Here is a 17,591-nt window from a genome sequence, read left to right as displayed (position 1 = left end):
ATTTTCTGGTACACAAATTTTGAGATAAATTCTTATAGTAATTGCTTTATTTCTATTCTAAAATGTAATTGGGTTCGGAAAACTAAACTAATGTCAGGGAAGCTAACAAGGTTTATGATTTGTTACTAGAACAAAAATAAAATGACTCCAGGTATAATACAAATCTGTTAGTAAAACCCCATCCAGTGAATGACCAGTACACATGTTTTCTCCCTTACCATCATTGGAATATCTCATGTCTGACAAGTGAAAATGTTGTTGATTTAAGAATGTTTTTGTGTGTGTGTGTTTCATTTGGCTTTTATACAAGAAATAGGAAAGTCCAAAGTTTCTATTGATAGATGCAGAACCAATCTTTATTGACAGTTGGTATTTCCTGAACCTCACAACTGACTGCTGAAATTTGATATTAATAAATATCATTTGAATGAAGGAAAAAAAATCTATCCTGTGTGTCTTTCCCTCCCCTCCCCACATAATTAGATAATAAGTTGGTGTACAAGCACATGTTGGCCTAGTGTAACACTGAACTGAATTTGTTAATGCATCCCCCTTTTTTATTCCCAGTAAGAATACCCGGACTTCGGACACCTTGAGCAAGCAACAGCAAACCCTGAGGATGCACATTGACATACCCAGGGCTCAGCTTTTGATTGAAGAGAGAGACACAATGGAGACCATTGGTAAGGTGTCCTGTTTGCCGCCTTACACAAGGTGGCTGCTACAGCCATGCCCTCTCAGCCCAAACCCTGAGCCATGGGAAATATCAGACATGGGAACATCTTGAATGCTACATGAGCAAAGAAGTTAGAAGGTAGACAACTGTTATTGAGGAGAATAATAAGTACCAGCAAATATGGGGGAAATGAACTTATATAAACCACAGAGTTCACCTGAGAGAACCCCAACTCTGTCCCAAGTTGGGTCTCTCCTGGAGAGGCTCTTGGTACCACTCCAAAGAACCAACATTTATAATCAAGCAAACCGAGAAAGGCTGTACACTAAGACCCCGTCTTGGAAATCCGCTTTATGAGCTCCTCCTCAACTCCAATAAGGCCTTTATTAAAGAAAATTTTTAAATTCTACAAATGTCTTTGCACAGGACATCTTTCTCCACCCCCTGGCACCCCATAAACATCCTTCACAGGGCTCTGGAAAAGTCCCAGCTCCCGTTTCACGATCGCAAAAGACGCCTGGAGAGCTTCAGTGGCCTGTCCACCCAGAACCCAGGTGTCCTGACTCCTTCCAGCCTCTTCCCACTCGAAGTCCGCTGTCCACACTGCCTGTCTAGATGGTTCTATTTATTCCAGAATCAGAGACTTTGTATTTCCACTACAGTAATGATCAGAAGAATAGCTAACATTTTTTAAGAGTGCTCTAAAGGTCACATACTTTTATAAGCACTTTATGTGGATTATTTAACTTACCCCTCCCAAACAACATAGGAAAAAGATTCTACTTGGGAACTGGGACGTCGAGAGGTTCTGTAGCTTGCAGGTCACACAGACAGGATCAAAACCAGGGCAGGTCCCCCACCTGGCCACCTGTTTCACCTTTGGTGACTGGGTGTCACCTTCTTCCGTATCAACAGGCTACTTCCCAGAACTCCTCACCTTAGAAGTATGGCTGGACCCCCCAGTACTCATGGAAACAGACTTTGAGGCAGGTTTCCTAGGCTGCCACTTTTTGAACTTCACTCTGTGTCTGTTCTGGAAGATGTTTGCTGGCACTTGGTCCCAGGACAACCCTTTCCTGTGGTTTGGCTAAAACCACCCAACTCCTGGCGTGTACCCTCCATACCTCTTGCCAATTAGGCAGTGATGAGTGACCAGATTGGCAGGACACCTCCATTGCCGCTTGTCCCTGCCCTGCTTTTATGGTCTTTTAATGGAACAGTGGGGATGTCTGACCTAATGGCTCCTAAATTCTAAGACCTGGGCTGCCCGTGCAGGATTCAAGTTTGGTTCAGGCATAACAGGACTTAGCACAGCTTGGTCATGTCCAATGTGACCCTCGATCAACCAACTTCAGTTAAATACTACCATGTCGTGTGAGGGCTCACTAGTCATCCTGAAATACACAAGATTTAATTTGTTGGCTCACATCAGGGCAAGGCACCATGTTTTGTTTCTCATTACCTTTTCTGTAGTGTATCTGGAATCTCTTTTATTGAACCCAGTGAATTGGGCATTAAAACTAAGATTTCCTTTGAAACCTCAGTTCCAAAATCAAATTGTAACTCCTATGACTTTATAATACAGTTACGACATTTGCTAAATGTTCTCACTAGACTTGTTAATAACTCTACCTACAGCTGTTAAAATAGGTCTCTAGGCGGATCCTGGGAGTGGTGTATTACCTCCCCGTAGCTAGTCACTGCTGACCAAACACCAGAGGAAGGTCTGCCCATCGTTTCCGTACATAATAACGACCCTTAGCCAGAAATATAGCACATTCGTTGCAGGATCATTCATCACCAAGAGTCGTTTACCTCCCGGTGGTGCCTGACGGTTGGTCGATGGCATTTTCTAATTATTGGGGAAGTAGAGACGTGATGCTTTAAAACACTCTGGGCTCTGCCTACAAGAATCCAATACGGGAGAGCCATTAATTTCTAGCCAGAAGGAACGGTCAGCCTCGCAAAACTGACAGGCACCCGAAACGTCCCATTAAAACTGGAAACCCAGCCCCACAGATACTCTGGCGTGTTCTTACTGGGGCTACATGATAGAAACCACAACACAGTTTTATGGATGAAAGCGAATGTATGTCGGGCCTCTGCTACCAGGTCCGATTATAAGAACCCACCTCCGTGGACAGGCCGCCTTATTCGAGGGTGGAGGGGCGGATGTAGGGCGGGACCCCCAAGCCGAGCCCAGGCTCCCACCGTGGCACCGATGTGGGCTGTACCACACACTGGGTGCCAGCAGACCTCCTGGCAGTCCTTCCTCTTTTTCTCTGCCCAGAAATTTTATTCTGACTTCAAGAGGTTTTCCTTTCCTGCCAGAGCCTGAGTAATTGGATTTTGTAAGGTTCGTTCTGTTCAGAGCCTTTTTTGGGCACAGCACTCTAGCTGTGTTGTTTATGACTTTCGCATTACCGTTCAGTGTCAAGCCCGCTGCAGTGTGGTCCCAGCTGACTGGTAAACTCATGTGAACATCACCCCAGCCTGCAGTGCTTGAAAATGTATGAAAAACTCCATATACCCTAACGAAAGTTTCCCTTGGAGTCAAAAAGCTCTTAGGAAAGTGTGAAAAGTATCACAACAAAGTAATGAAAATCCGAGACAGCCAAATAATGACACACAGCCTCACCGACTGCTCCTTCTCCAAAGGCTTAAAATGCTCTGTGTTCATCTGCACCCAGGCTTCCCTAACCTTCAAGTGCCCTATGCCAGTAGGACCTGGGAAGTCTGACAAGTGAGTCATTTTGAGAAGTCAATTACAGAATGCCCTAGAGTCACTGAAGCTCAGGAGAGTTGGGAAGAAAAGGCATATACCTCAGAACAGTTCAAATCAAGGAATCAATACGCTCTGAAGACTGGCCCTTCTCTTCTCCTCCCCCCCATGCCCCATCTTGAACATTTGCCATCTTCCACATGAGAGGCGACCCTGGGATAGATGACCGCAGGGCAGTTTTTCTTGTACCTCAAACAGAGCTTATTTGAAACGGCAGCCTCAACCCTGGGCGATGCTGACATGGCCGGTGGTGTCTCGGGGGGAGCTTTTAACAAACACATAAACCCCAAACTCTATTAAATGGACAGCCACCCAACAGTCCTCCCCAGATCAATGTGTGCTTAATGAGAAGAAACCAAGCCCCAGCAGAGAGGGGAGACCCTTCTCTGCGGTCGTTCTCTTTTAAGTCATGCTCCTGAGTCAACCCCTAAGGATAATCTATTTTTTTTCATTCTGGAGTAATTCTAATACAGTGGTTGAATATTTTGGGTTTCTTTTTTTGTTTTTCTGGATGAGATTAGGTTCTTGTTATTGTTGCCATTAGCAATAATGCACGTACCGAGGAGAGAGGCGGCCAGGGAGTCACGGAGCAGGGGATAACCGTGCCTGGCTTCCTGTATCCTGCTGTTCTGCAGACGATCGCTCCACGGTCCTGTTGACGGATGCTGACTTCGGAGAGGCAGCGAAACAAAAGTCCCTGACGGTGACACACACGGTCCATTACCAGTCAGTGTCGCAGGCCACCGGGCCCTTGGTGGATGTTTCGGACGCTCGGCCGGGAACGAGTGAGTGGTCACACATCACTTAAACTCTGTGGGTGTTATCAGTGCTGAGAACGCATTAGTGCTCTATGGCTGTGCAATAAAATGTGGGGTTTCTCAGCTCGGTGCCTAAGAAGCAAGTAGGTATGATGACATCTTTGATTGGGACATTGACTTTGTCTTGTTTGATCTGAGCTGTTCCTAAAATTGTATCAGTTGAAGCCAATAACTCTTGGTATTGGTTTACTAAGAAAGTGTTAGAAATTTCAGGTCCAGTTATTTTTTTTTTTTTATTTAGACAACACAGGAAAAGAAGTTAGTGAACTTTAGTGAGTATCTCCTCTGTGCCAGGATTGGGATAGAAAGATGATATCAGTCTGTTATCTTGGCAACAGCCCTGTCAGGTACTTGCTTATACAGTAGAAGATATTAGAGCTCCCATTTTACTGATGAGGAAACAATCTCAGAGAAGTTAGGGAAACAGCCCAAAGTTGTACGCATACTATGTAGTGAAACCAAGATTCAGCTGTGGGTCCGTCTGTCCTCCGAGCTTACGCTTTTCTCCTGAACCTCACTATTTGAGAAGAATATAGTTCTGCTTAATCTGGGGATTATGTTTGGTTTAGTTATTAAGATTTGGATCCATATTATATGGAAATTAATTACTGTGATGAAATTAAATACCCTAATATGTATCTAGAGCTTATTAATTGGATATTCTTATTCCTACATAATTTAAATTGTTCCTAAATCTCTTTAAAGACTGAGAAATTGATGTCCCGATTATTATCTTTTTAGAAGTTTTGATGCTAGCTTTTAAATCATTAATCACTCTCTTTGAAAAAATTTTTACATTCTTCGAGTAGAGTGCTATATAATTAGAAAAATAAATATTATAATGCTTAAAGCTGTTCTTTATAATGTCTGCCTTGTAAGGCATTTGTGAAATGCACTGAGCTTCCTGAAGCAAACTGGTTGATTCCTAAGCAGCATTGTACTATGCAGGAAAACGGTGCTAGCGGTTACCGAAATTCATTTGAAAAGTCGTTTTCAAGAACATTCTGAAGGAGTCTTTTATTCCTCCCCTCTGTGTAACCTCACGGCCTTCCTTCTCTGATGACATTAGCACATTCTGAAGACACGAATGGGACGTGAGTGAGGATTAGCTTTGCGAAGGAGTGCGTGGGATTAAGATCTTTGCTCTTAGAAAATGCTCTCAGGTCCTTGACATTCTCTCCAGCTATGGGCTTTTCCATCATGATCTGCCTGGGCCTGCTCCTGGCTACTTCAGGACACTGCACTGATGGCTTTCTGAGCCACTTATGGCTATTAAACCCGGGAAAGATTACAGACTTCTATCAGTGGATCTTTGACCTCAGCAGGCCTTTGTCCCCGTCAGAGTGGAAGTTAATGGAGACCTTAGCAGCAGGATAGGAAAGAGGCAGAGGAAACAGGACAGACGCCCCAGGGAGTGGCTTCCCATCTTCTGTGTGCATCAGAATTACCCAGGGTGCCTGTTTAAAATGCTCGTTCCAGGCTTCCACCCCCAGGGATTCAGATCCACTTGGTGTATGGCGGGGCCTGGGAATCTGCATTGTAACCGCCATCTAGGGTGATTCTGTTGCTGGTTGCCTGGATCCCTCGTTGAGAAACACTTCCCCAAGTGTTAGGCGCGTGTCACGTAGAGCCCGGGAGGAGGTGTCCACAGTAGCACGGCCTGGCAGGAGCCCTCAGACCTGCCAGGCTCACCGCACAGCAGGTGAAAAGAATCTGCACGTCCAGCTCCCTGCCAATGCTCAGCTGGCAGAGAGATGCAGAAAGGCTAGTCGTAAACAGTCAAGGCCGGACAGGAGGCAGTGAAACGAAAGCACGGGGAAGCTTCTAGCTGCCGGGTCAGCCCCAGAACAAGGGAAGGCTGATTTGACGGCTTTCAGAATATCCACAGAGACACGCATCTGCGTCACAAGCAGAAGCGCTAACGAGTGAGAGGTGAGGGTCTCTCACTCACCTCAGTCAGGAGGCTGGCGGAAGGGACGTGTCAGCCTCCCTCTCTCATAGCCTCATGGCTCTAACGGTGTAGGCACGGTTGGGGAGCTTTAAGAATTCCTTCTTCAGACTCAGAAACATTCATGAAGGTGTTAATTCACATATGGCCAGTGCCCAGGGTTGGGGGTACCTCGAAAGGTGCAAAAAGACATTCACTTCATCTGAGTGGAGGAAGTCAAACGTGAAACAAGGAGCAAAAGCGTTTTTTGTTTATCAGTAGGTACGAGGAACAAATAGAACAGAATGATGAGATGGTGAGTCGGCCGGGGGCGTGGGGACCAGGGGAGGGGCTGGCTCAGTGTGAGGCTTGGGGAAGACCTCCACTGAGTCACAGGCAGGAGTCAGTCGGCCTGCCAGGCAGAAGCAACGGTACGGGAAAGCCTCTAAAGCACGTTGGGGACAGAAGTGGGACCTGAATGGGGACGGGGAAGGCGGATAGGACGAGCCAGAGACACAGCCAGCCTGGTTTTGCAGGCCTCACAGGCTAGTGTCACACATCTGCAGCCTGTTCTGAGGGTGTCGGGATGCTCGCCCGGGGCTTGCCTGATGATCAGATCCCACAGAAACCGCTACAGCTTCTGGAAAGACGCTTCTTTCACTGGTGATGAACTTAATTAAATAATGTTTACAAACACTTGGAAAATCTACGCAAATTCATTCCTCAGTCTCTAGTTCCAAAAAAATAGAATTATTCATTTAGCATCTGCAGAACGTTCTCCATTAGTAAAGATTTCGGGATCATTTTTTTTTTAATTGGAGTGTAGTTGCTTTACAATGTTGTGTTGGTTTCTGCTGTACAGTGAAGTGAATCAGCTAAATGTATACATATATCCCCTCCCTCTTGGATGGACCTCCCTCCTATCCCAGCCACACATTGCACGCATCCATCTAGGTCACCACAGAGCACCGAGCTGAGCTCCCTGTGCTATACAGCAGGTTCCCTCTAGCTATCTAGTTTACACATGGTAGTGTATATATGTCAATCCTAATCTCCCAATTCGTCCCACCCTCCCCTTCCCCCACTGTGTCCACATGTCCCTTCTCTACATCTACATCTCAATTCCTGCCCTGCAAATAGGTTCATCTGTACCATTTTTCTAGATTCCACATATATGCATTAATATACAATATTTGTTTTTCTCTTTCTGACTTACTTCACTCTGTATGACAGACTCTAGGTCCATCCACATCTCTACAAATGACAGAATTTTGTTCCTTTTTATGGCTGAGTAGTATTCCACTGTGATCATTTTGTTGTATTAAATATTTCTCCAAAACCACATTACAAAGGGCTAAAGGCATTGTATTTTTTTATGTGGAAGTAGAAACGGTGGGTGTCTCCCCCCGCAGCACATCAGCACAGGAGTCCAAAGCCTTGAGCTTTCTGCAGCCCAGTCTCTGCTTGCTTCTTGTACCCAGAGCTTGTCACCTGGGCCCACGTGTTACGCCTGCATCCCCTCAGTCCCCTGGGGCAGGTTCCTCTCACTGCAGTCTGGCGTATTTGTAGAGATTGGTTTATAGCCAATTTCCTCAACTACCAAAGACATTCCTGTTCTATTCTAATTTTGTTGTTATTGTAGGAAACTTTTATTTTTAAGAAGAACATCTAAAATATGTCGCTTGCACATGAGCACGACTGTTCTGTAGAAGTTATGTTTCTAAGCATTGCATTAGTTTGCCAAAGAGTTGCAACAAATTCTTATTACAAGGATGGGAGAAATCGCAATGATTTGCTGTATCTCTCTTTCAAGATGTGAAAACACATACCGTGGCTGTGTCCACGGCTCTGTTCACGTCCCCGTCTCTCCCGTGGGTTAGGATGCACTTGGAAGCTGGGTCTCTGTTCACGCGGGTCTCCCCAGCTGCTGCCAGAGGGTCCAACACACAGTAGACCTTCGGTAAATACATTTAGATACTGAGCGACCGTATGTATACTTATGTCAGAAGTTTTGAAATCAGAGTAACGGGGATGGAAAAGAAAGGATGTTTAGTATTCTCAGCAGGAGTCAGGCAACCAGTTCCTTCCCTCTCTTTGTTCTCCGTTTCCTGAGACATCTGATCAGCTGTGTGTCTGTATCGCCTCACCCAGTTAGAAGTGTTTTCTTTCCACATGTACACAGTCGGTCCCCGGGACACGTTGCAGAAACTTACCAATGAGGTCATCATCACCTTGGAGAACTTAAACCAACCTTTTTACTTACAAAATGTGCAAGGGTACAAAGACATGTGAAGTGATCGGTGTCAGATTTGACCCGGGTTTGTTTTGTCATGTTTACCTGGACGTCATCCATCCATCGTCATTTATTCATTCCTGCAAAAAGCATTCACCACGCAGGGCTGGACTGGAAAACAAATAAGACACGGTTCCCATCCTCACCAGTTACTACCAGTGGGCACCTTTCTGCATCACTGGCATTCTCCAGCGTCTAGTTTTGTGATTTTTCATGGCTATTTTCCTGTCAAACTCTCGAAAGTGAGTTTCTAGCCTTCCTGGTCAACCCATCAAATCTCCCGTCACCATCTTCATTAAACAGGACACACTGCATCCCATGTCAAGTGTCTGTCACTCAGGAGTCATGGGCTAAGCCCCGATTCATTGATGCCTCCCACGTGCCTGTGGTTCTGTAGCTCGTTAATGTCACGCACGTCTCACAACAGCGCTGATGGTGGGCAAGGTCGTCACCCACCAGTCCCAGAGAGGAAAGCAGCGGGCACATCAGGGAGGTCACAGCCCGCGAGTAGTAAAGCTGGACCAAACTAAGAGACACTCACCCCAAAGCCCCACTCTCAACCCCTCCACGCTCCTCTAAGCAGAGATGATGCTTCTGTAAGGACTGCTGGGGACAAATAGACTTCACATATATATTGAATAAGAAGAGCTTGCAGCACGGATTGAATCTTTCTTGTTGAGACTTTGAAAAGCACGCACACGCTATTACCCGGGATGGTATTCAACACACTGCTGGAAAATACCTGATGGCAGTGAAGAGAGTCCGGTGTGTGATAAGCCCTTGATAAATATTTGTTCGTTGAATGATAGGAATGTTCAGGCTCCCCGTTTCACCCTGTCTACGAGACAACTGGTAAATTCATCGTGCAAAGCCAAGGCCTCGGCATCTGTAAGATATGAAAACCAGTAGCAGGGAATGAAAGCCGATTATATACATGACATGTTTTATGACCTTATTATCCACCAAATCCTCTCATCCCAAGTTCAGGATAATTAAAATAATTTGATTCAATAAGCAGAAGCTTAATTCAGGTTCAGACCCAATGCTGAAAGGCCAAGAATTATTTATGTCACTTACCCCTAATTCATTTGTTGTTTAGCAAGCATAATGCCTAATCACTAGATTTTATTTATATTAGGATGCCGGGGACCCAAATAAGATACTTTCCACGCAAGGACAGTAAACCCCAACATTTATTTGCTTAATAGATTAACTAGGAAGGTCTACGAAGGAGGCCACTGCGTGGGATCCAAGTAAAATTTTTATTTTAGCTGCTATCTCAGAAACTATCCTACAGAAAAGTTCAATTCAGGTACCAAATAGCTCCAAAAACCTGATTATTAAAAAATGTGTCAACTCCTGAGTATTCTACCTACAAGGACAATTTTGACTGTAGGATGCTTGCTTAGAGCAGAACGAAGTGCAGTTCAAGGAAAGTAATATCATGACCTATATTCCCAATATTATCAGGCCACTGGTAAAGCTGTCCTCATCTAGGAAAAAAAAAAGGGGGAGAGATAATGAACAAAGTTAACTTGAAAAGATGGCTTGAATAGTGCCACTTGAATAGTGCCACTTGACCATGGAACTTTCCAGATAGGGTCATCTCAGTGGGAAAAGGGGCTATGGAGGGGGGCAAGGTCTCTGCCCCACCGTTAGTGGGTGAGCTTGACAGGAGGAAACACAGGTGAGGGTTTGGGGAGTTGAGGAAATTGTGTCCCAGAAGTGATACTATCAAACTGACCCCCTCTTCCACAAGCATCCAGGCCAGGAGTAAAACTGATCCACAGCTGTACTTACAAGAAACTTAAGGAAGAATAAAAATAAGAACCCTCAAAACTTATGTAAGGGACTGGGTAATTTTCTGGAAAAGATTCATTAGCATTTAAATAACAAGCTCCACTATTTAAGCTCCACTTATCACGTCGACAGTGCCTGGAAGACATTTAGCCTCCTACCCAGGAGAATGCTTTTCTATCTCTTTGAAGATCTCTTTCCTAGCATTTCAGCAGAGAAACCCAATTATCATTTATACCTTGCTGTCCAGAGAGCTTGGCTCTCCAGCATAACTCATTTACATTCTAATCAAGGCCATGAAAAACCTTCCAATAAAGTCTTCTGTGGAATTTTGCAAGTAACGGATGAAAAGAGGCTGAAAATCGATGCCCCAGAGAATTATGCACCAAGACGGAGCATTTTGATGACCCAGGAGATTTAATATGTATCGACTGAGCTGCCATCGTTAGGCTTTTCTCTCCAGCATTGTGGAGCGATGGATTAGGTCCAAAGTCCGATCACTAGAAACTGGCAAAAAGGAAAATCCTCCAATTTAAAAAGAAAGTCATTTCACCACTTTCAAGTGTCGGGTCCCATGACCCCGCATAGGATCATAAATGAACTAGTGTCATGCAGATACTGCACCAGGACTCCTAGGTGTCAAGGGTGAGGACACGCATGGCCAAGTAATGGGCAATCTTCGACTGACAGGTGGGGTCTTGGGCTCCGTTTCTGCCACTTAATAGCTGTGTCACTTCTCCTCCCTGAGCTCCCATTGTGTCAGCCATAAAGTCACCCTGAGCTGTGTGTATTCACCCAGGGAAGTCTGTGTGCCGGGGATCACAGCGGGCTCTGGGGGATGGTTGGAGGATGAACGCCCTTGTCCCTGTCCTGCAGAGATGTGCAGGTTCAGGAGAGCACATAAGTGAGGCGGTGTCCTTAGGCCACAGATCGTCCTTCTCAGTTCTGTTCCTTCGAAACTGCTCCATTCGTGATAAGCAGTCAACACAGACTGCTGTGTTTAGAAGTGGCCAGATCATTTTCAAAACATAACTGCATAAAGTTCCTCTTTGAAAAGCAGAGAATTCAAAAATGGAAAAGGACTTTATGTTGCCTTCAGGCTGGAGCCCCAGAAAAATCATTCCAGGTAACTGAGCCTCTCCCCTTTTCTATGGAATTCTAGAAGAGGGAACATTGCCAACTCCAGTGTCCAATGTTCTGTACTGTTGGAGCATGTTTTTTGTTAGCTAAGAGTTGAGCTAAGAACTTAGTCCACCCCCTTGACCTCTTGCCTCTGTTTCCAAATTTAGAGACAGTGAAACCCATCTGGTTCCATCCTGTGTGTCCATAAACCTCTATGTTTCTGAAGATGGGAGGCCTGTGACATCCAGATATGCAATGACCCTTTGTCCTCCACATTGAATAACCCAAGTCTTGGTCACAGTTCAGACAATTCCATTGAAGAGATGCTACCACGTGCAAAGGGATAAGAAAGTGTTCAGACAAAAGGGGATCGTCCCTCTTCCCTCTGCTCTAAGAACTTGCAATTTAGTTGATGAACAAAAGTCATACTCGAGGCAGCGAGTGAATACAAGACAACAGTCTATACAGGAGACAGCTGCTTGCTTTCCCGGGGCTGCTCTAACAATGTGCCACAAACTGTGTGGCTTAAAAGAACTGAAATTTATTTCCTCGCAGTTCTGCTAGCTAGAAGTCCAAAATCAAGCTGTCCTCAGGGCCATGCCTCCTGTGAAGCCTGTAGGGGAGGACCCTTCCTCGCCTCTTCCTAGTTTCTGGTGGTGGCCTCCGGGCTCCTTGGCCCAGCTGCAGCCCTCCAGTCTCTGCTTCCATAGCCCCACGGGGCTCTCCCCTGCTTGTCTGTCTCCTCATCTTGTTACGATACCAGTCATGTTGGATCCAGGGCCCACCCTACTCCAGTCTGACCTCATCTGGACTAATTACACCTGCAGGGACCCTATTTCCAAATAAGATCAATCTGAGGTTCTGGGGTTAGGATGTGGACATGTCTTTTCTGCAGGGGACACAATTCAACCTGTAATAATACCTCGAGGTAACACTGTAGAAAGGAAGCCACATTAGAGCGTATTTGGCTGAATTCTCTCCTTTTCCAGAAGGTGGTGATTCTCAGGAAGTTTAAGTGATCCAAGGGGGGTCATGAAACTATTAAGAGCCAAAAGCAAGACCCAAATCCATTTGGAGTCCTGAGTCCAAATCTGATATTCTTCCCCAACAGGGCTTGTTTAAGTGCTTAAGTATCACCTGAATATTTCAGACCATAGAGGAGAGGAAGCCAGTACTCTGGACAGGGGTAGTCAGGGAGAGCTTCCTGGAGGCGTGAGCCCTGCTGAGTGGATCATAGGGCTGGGTCGGGAGAACCCCACTCAACACCATGATCACGGCCGACCACCCTCCTAGAGACAAACCTTGTTCTGGTTCTTCTCAGATCCCACCACCAGGAGGAACGCGAAGGCTGGGCCCACAGCGAGAAACCGGTACGCCAGCCAGTGGACCCTCAACAGACCCCACCCCACCGTTTCAACACACACCCTCACCACTGACTGGAGGCTGCCAACGCCCAGGGCTGCGGGGTCCATGGACAAGGAGAGCGACAGTTACAGCGTCAGCCCCTCCCAAGACACAGGTAGGGCCTGCGCGCCTCTTTCTCTATCCTGGGACAAGTAAGGCCCACACCCTGGGCTTCAGGGCCCTACCTGTTCCCTTTCAAGGTCAATTTCAAATTGCTAGACCATTTACCTAACAGGTACCGATACAGCTGTACTGCCTTGACCATGTCCAGGGTCCAGTGAATTCCGCAAAGCAGAGCCAAGGGAGTCTAGTTTGCAGGCATCCCGAATCTCAGACTCATACTTCTCCCTCTCCTTTTCCTTCCTGCCCTGCCGAGAGAGACAGAAATTTCTAAATGTTCTCCCTCAAGATTACAGTCATTCTGATTATACTCTGAGGGCATCTGACCCAAGCGCAATTAAGACATTGCACTTGAAGTTACATGACAAGGTCATAGCACCCTCTATAGGGAACACGGCAGATCCCTCTGACAATTAAACAGGGGTTGATTATAAGGTAAGCCATTCCTACCGTACCATCCACCACCAAGATCTCACTCTGCAGAGAAGACAGAGTCTAAGAATAGCGCTGGGTTGCCCACCCCACCAATCTAAAATTTTGAAAAGAAATGATATCTAAACTTAATAGCTGAAGGAAATTTTAATACTCATTTTCTTTTGTTCTGGATGATATACTTCAAAAATAGTCTGCCAAAGGTGGCGTGTCACCATGTACGTTTATTTTTATGGCAGTTATTTCTCTTACAAGAACCTCAGAGTTCCACAGAGGTGACTTCAGAACTTTTGAGTGGGTTTAAAATGCAGAGAGTCCTCTACCCAAGATGCTCCTTTTATGGTTCTAGAGGTTTTCTGGTCCCCGTAAAGGGTGGCAGACACAAAGAATGAGTCCCAGGGTCAGAAGCCGTTTGGTCTAGTGAGCAATTCCGTGCAGTCACATCTTCATCTCTAACCATCATCCTGTCTTCCTGCCACACAGAGGCCAGAAGAGCTGAGTGCAGAGTTCAGATCATTCTTGCCAGTGAAAGACTCTCTCTGGTCCAGGGGGACTTGCAAAACAGGGCAGGGAGGGGGCCACTGCAGCTCATTTGCACCGCATTCCCAGCTGTCTCAACTAAAAGCAGAATTTTTTCAAGGGGATGTATTACTACTGATCTATGGCAATGTCCCAGGCTGGGGACATCTGACTCCAGAGATTCTGTTGACACCCCGAGGCCACATGGCTGAGGATCATGAAGGTGGCCTCACAGTGACAAAGGCAGTCCTCAGACAAAGAGCCGGCACCCCTGCCGGGCTACCCAGTGACTGGGAGAAATAGCCACAAGCCCAGAGCGCCACCCGGTCAGGGCAGGCTCACGGTGACACATCATCCGTCTTGTTTTCTCTTTCTCACGGCACAGATCGAGCGCGAAGCAGCATGGTCTCCACAGAAAGTGCCTCTTCCACTTACGAAGAACTGGCCAGGGCCTACGAGCACGCCAAGATGGAGGAGCAGCTGAGGCACGCCAAGTTCACCGTCACGGAGTGCTTCATCTCAGACACGTCGTCCGGGCAGCTGACGGCAGGGACAAACGAGTACACAGACAGCCTGACCTCCAGCACCCCTTCAGAATCGGGGATCTGCAGGTTCACCGCATCTCCCCCCAAACCTCAGGATGGAGGACGCGTGATGAACATGGCGGTCCCGAAGGCGCATCGGCCAGGTGAGACGAGACACGTGTGGACCAGCGGTCGGGGAAGCTCATCTTCCCAGGTCACACTGGTCTGTTGTGAAAGCCCTTGCTGGTATTTAGACTGGGTCTTCTGTTTATTGACTGCTGCATAATGCACCACCCCAAAGCTTGGGAGCTTACAGCAACAGTGACCATTTGTTCCGTTCTTGAGTCTGAAATTGAGTCAGGGCTTCGTGGGGGCACGCATCTCGGTTCTGGCCGTGTCGATGGGGGAGCTCAGTTATGGATAGAGGAGCCACGTTCAGAATGGCTCACTCACCTGGAGGGTTGATGCTGGCCGCATCCTCCCTACATAGGTTTCTCCACGAGGTGGCTTGTGCGTCCTTATGTCATGGTGACTCAGTTCTAAGAGCCAGTGTCCCAAGAGAGACAGTGGAAATAGCCAGTTTCTTAAGGTTGGGCCTGAAAACTGACCCATCACTTCTGCCATATTCTGTTGTTCAAGCAACCACAGAGCTCTGGGAGCCCAGAGTCTAGAAAAGGAGATCACCACCACATGAGAAGTATCGAAAATATGGGGGTGATGTTTTAAAACTGCCCTGCTGAGGGTTTCAGAAGGAGAGCGGTCTTAACCAGGGAGCCAGCCTTTGGCACTTGGCTTCCCTGAGTTACCCAAAGTGACAGTAAATGGCTAGTGTCAGGTCGACCAGTAGTTTGGTGTCTGCCTTGAGCAGTATTCTGGGTGTGTGGATGGGAGCTGCAAACCCTAAGGCCTGCAGGGCCTGGCAGATCATGTAAGTGAAGAGGGTGGGGAGCGGGGTAAAGGGATGGATGGGGACGTGGAGAATTCAAGAGCTGAGTGACTGTCTAGGGGAAAAGGGCTCTAGCAGGCTCCTGCCAACTGATCCCGAGTGGAAACTGGGGGCCATGTGAGCGAGTTTCTCAAGAGAAGCCAGAAATGTTGGTGTTCTACGGCGACTCACACTTTTCAAGTGTTTGCTCAGATACGTGCGAACCATTGTACGGGGCAAATGAAACACATCTTTAGTTTGGATCCGAACCACGGCAGCCGCATGTAGTTCTCATGTGAAGAATCACTTTTTCTTTTTCACCCTGAAGTACCTGTCTGTAGACTTGACTTTGTGCACTGGCCTATCCATTCTTGTGGAATCCAGTTTTATTTCTCATCTTCCCATTTTCTGAACAGCGATACAGGTTCTATTTCAAAAATATATCTTCATTTTAAATCCCCACGATTCCTTTGGGCTTTATGGCATAAGGCCAAGCTGAAATGAGCTTTATAAATGCATAAAGATACATAAAATAAGAATTGTCTATCCAGCAACTCATCTTCCAAACTGAGTCAAGATCCACACCAACCTCCTGTCAAGAATGATAGCTTCATTTATTTCCGTGCTCTCTACCTCCTCAGGGAGAAGACTTTGTTTGTGCGTGTTTTTATTCAAGGACTTTTTGTTGTTGGCCTTTATTTGCAAGGCAGATGCAGCAAATGTAGGAGAAATGCCATGGCATTTTGCGGCTGTAAACCTCGAGAGTAAGGAAGACAAGAGAGGAGAAAATGAGCCTGTGGGCAGGTTGTTTAGTCTCGCTGGGCTGCAGTTGGCTCATCTGTAAAATGGGCATGGCATCGACACCCACCGTCTGGGGTTTGTGTAAGCTGTACGTCGCCTGATGCAGGCGTCAGCAGCCTTAGTTGTAGCTTCTGTCGTCGCCTCGTTGACTTGTTGTCAGGGCTCCCACGGTGACTCCAATGACGGTCTGCAGATGTACTGCTCGCCCCCCTCTTCCTTCCTTCTTTGGTTTATTTTCCTTCCACGGCCATTGGTTCCTGGAGAGCATCTACCTCATTTGTGCATCAATATCACCCAGCTAAGTATATGCATCACACCCCCACCTGAGATACATGCCATGCTTCCCCTTGTGTAGAACCAGCGCCCAGGTTAAATGTCCTATGTGTGCCGGTCTTGAAATAATTAAAGGTTTGTATCTTCTTGATGGCTTGTTGTTCATGGTGTTGGATTCATATTGAAAAAAAAATGTTTGAACTGTTCTCATGATATTGTTGCCTGGATCTATCAGAACAACTGAAAGATCACAAGTAAGGTACTATTGTCCTAATGTGCTATATAGACTAAAAGGATTTTATAACTGTAGGTATGAATAACTTTTTAAATCCTTATGAATTCTAATGCCCACAAACATTGTTTTTCCACTCTAGATGATGTATTATTATTACTGGACATTTGATATGCTTTTAGGAAAATATTTCATCCTTCTGGAAGCCTTTCTGTTGCTCCTTTATAATGGAACTAAATTCAACACTGGGCACAAAACCTAAAGTTACAATTTATTATCCTGCTGACTGGAGACTGTGTCAAAATTAGCAGTTCCTTGAACAGGGCTTCCAAACCAAAGTCTTTACCTGTGTTCCCTTGTGTTTCTAGATGCTATCAGTCATCCAAATCTCTGGATATCTTTCTCCTTGCCATCAGTTCTTTTCTGATGAGTTTTTTTTTTTTTTCCATTTACAACCCCAAGCTTTTAAATTCTCTACAAATCAGGACGAAGCTAAATGAATTTGGCCAGATTGTGGCTGCAGGAAAATAGGAAATATGTCTTAGTTATCTGTATATTTCTCTCCTGGTGTCTAGCAGATATCTGGCAGCATAGCGAGTGTTCAAGAAATATTTTTAACCAGCTTAATGATACGGAATGTATATACCTAACACTGTGTCTGATGTAGAGCAGGTGTTTAATAAATGTTATTGAATGAATGAATGTATCATGATTGTGATGATGACAAGATTGACCGATTGGCTCAAATATTACAATGGTTAGAAATTATTAAATAGAAACTATTTCCATCTTTAAAAACAAAAGACAAAGCAAACAAACTAACTCTCTATTCCTCTGAGAACTAGCTGGAAAATTTAACAGCTTCTTTTCCTCTCGGTCAAGGTGGCTTCTCATACTTCGGTTACGATAGCTACTTTTGGTTTCAGGTAGCATCTGGAGCCAGTTT

General features: G+C 45.9%; 1 protein-coding gene across 2 annotated transcripts in view; it reads left to right on the top strand.

Moving 5' to 3' along the window:
* The window catches only part of DSCAM (DS cell adhesion molecule), a gene marked incomplete at its 5' end in the record, with an annotated part of 741,397 nt that overhangs the window by 709,683 nt on the left and 14,123 nt on the right, over positions 1 to 17,591 (top strand). For both annotated transcript variants that reach the window (XM_082458757.1, XM_082458758.1), the window contains 4 exons: positions 568 to 683; positions 4,094 to 4,243; positions 12,737 to 12,934; positions 14,276 to 14,578. In XM_082458757.1, the coding sequence (XP_082314883.1) occupies positions 568 to 683; positions 4,094 to 4,243; positions 12,737 to 12,934; positions 14,276 to 14,578 (767 nt within the window). The remainder of the gene's footprint in view (positions 1 to 567; positions 684 to 4,093; positions 4,244 to 12,736; positions 12,935 to 14,275; positions 14,579 to 17,591) is intronic.

The sequence above is a fragment of the Balaenoptera physalus genome (genome assembly GCF_965194825.1).
Source record: "Balaenoptera physalus genome assembly, chromosome: 4".
In the NCBI taxonomy this organism is placed as follows: Eukaryota; Metazoa; Chordata; class Mammalia; order Artiodactyla; family Balaenopteridae; genus Balaenoptera; species Balaenoptera physalus.
Note: the sequence above shows the minus strand (reverse complement) of the source record. Positions and strands in the feature narration are given on the sequence as shown.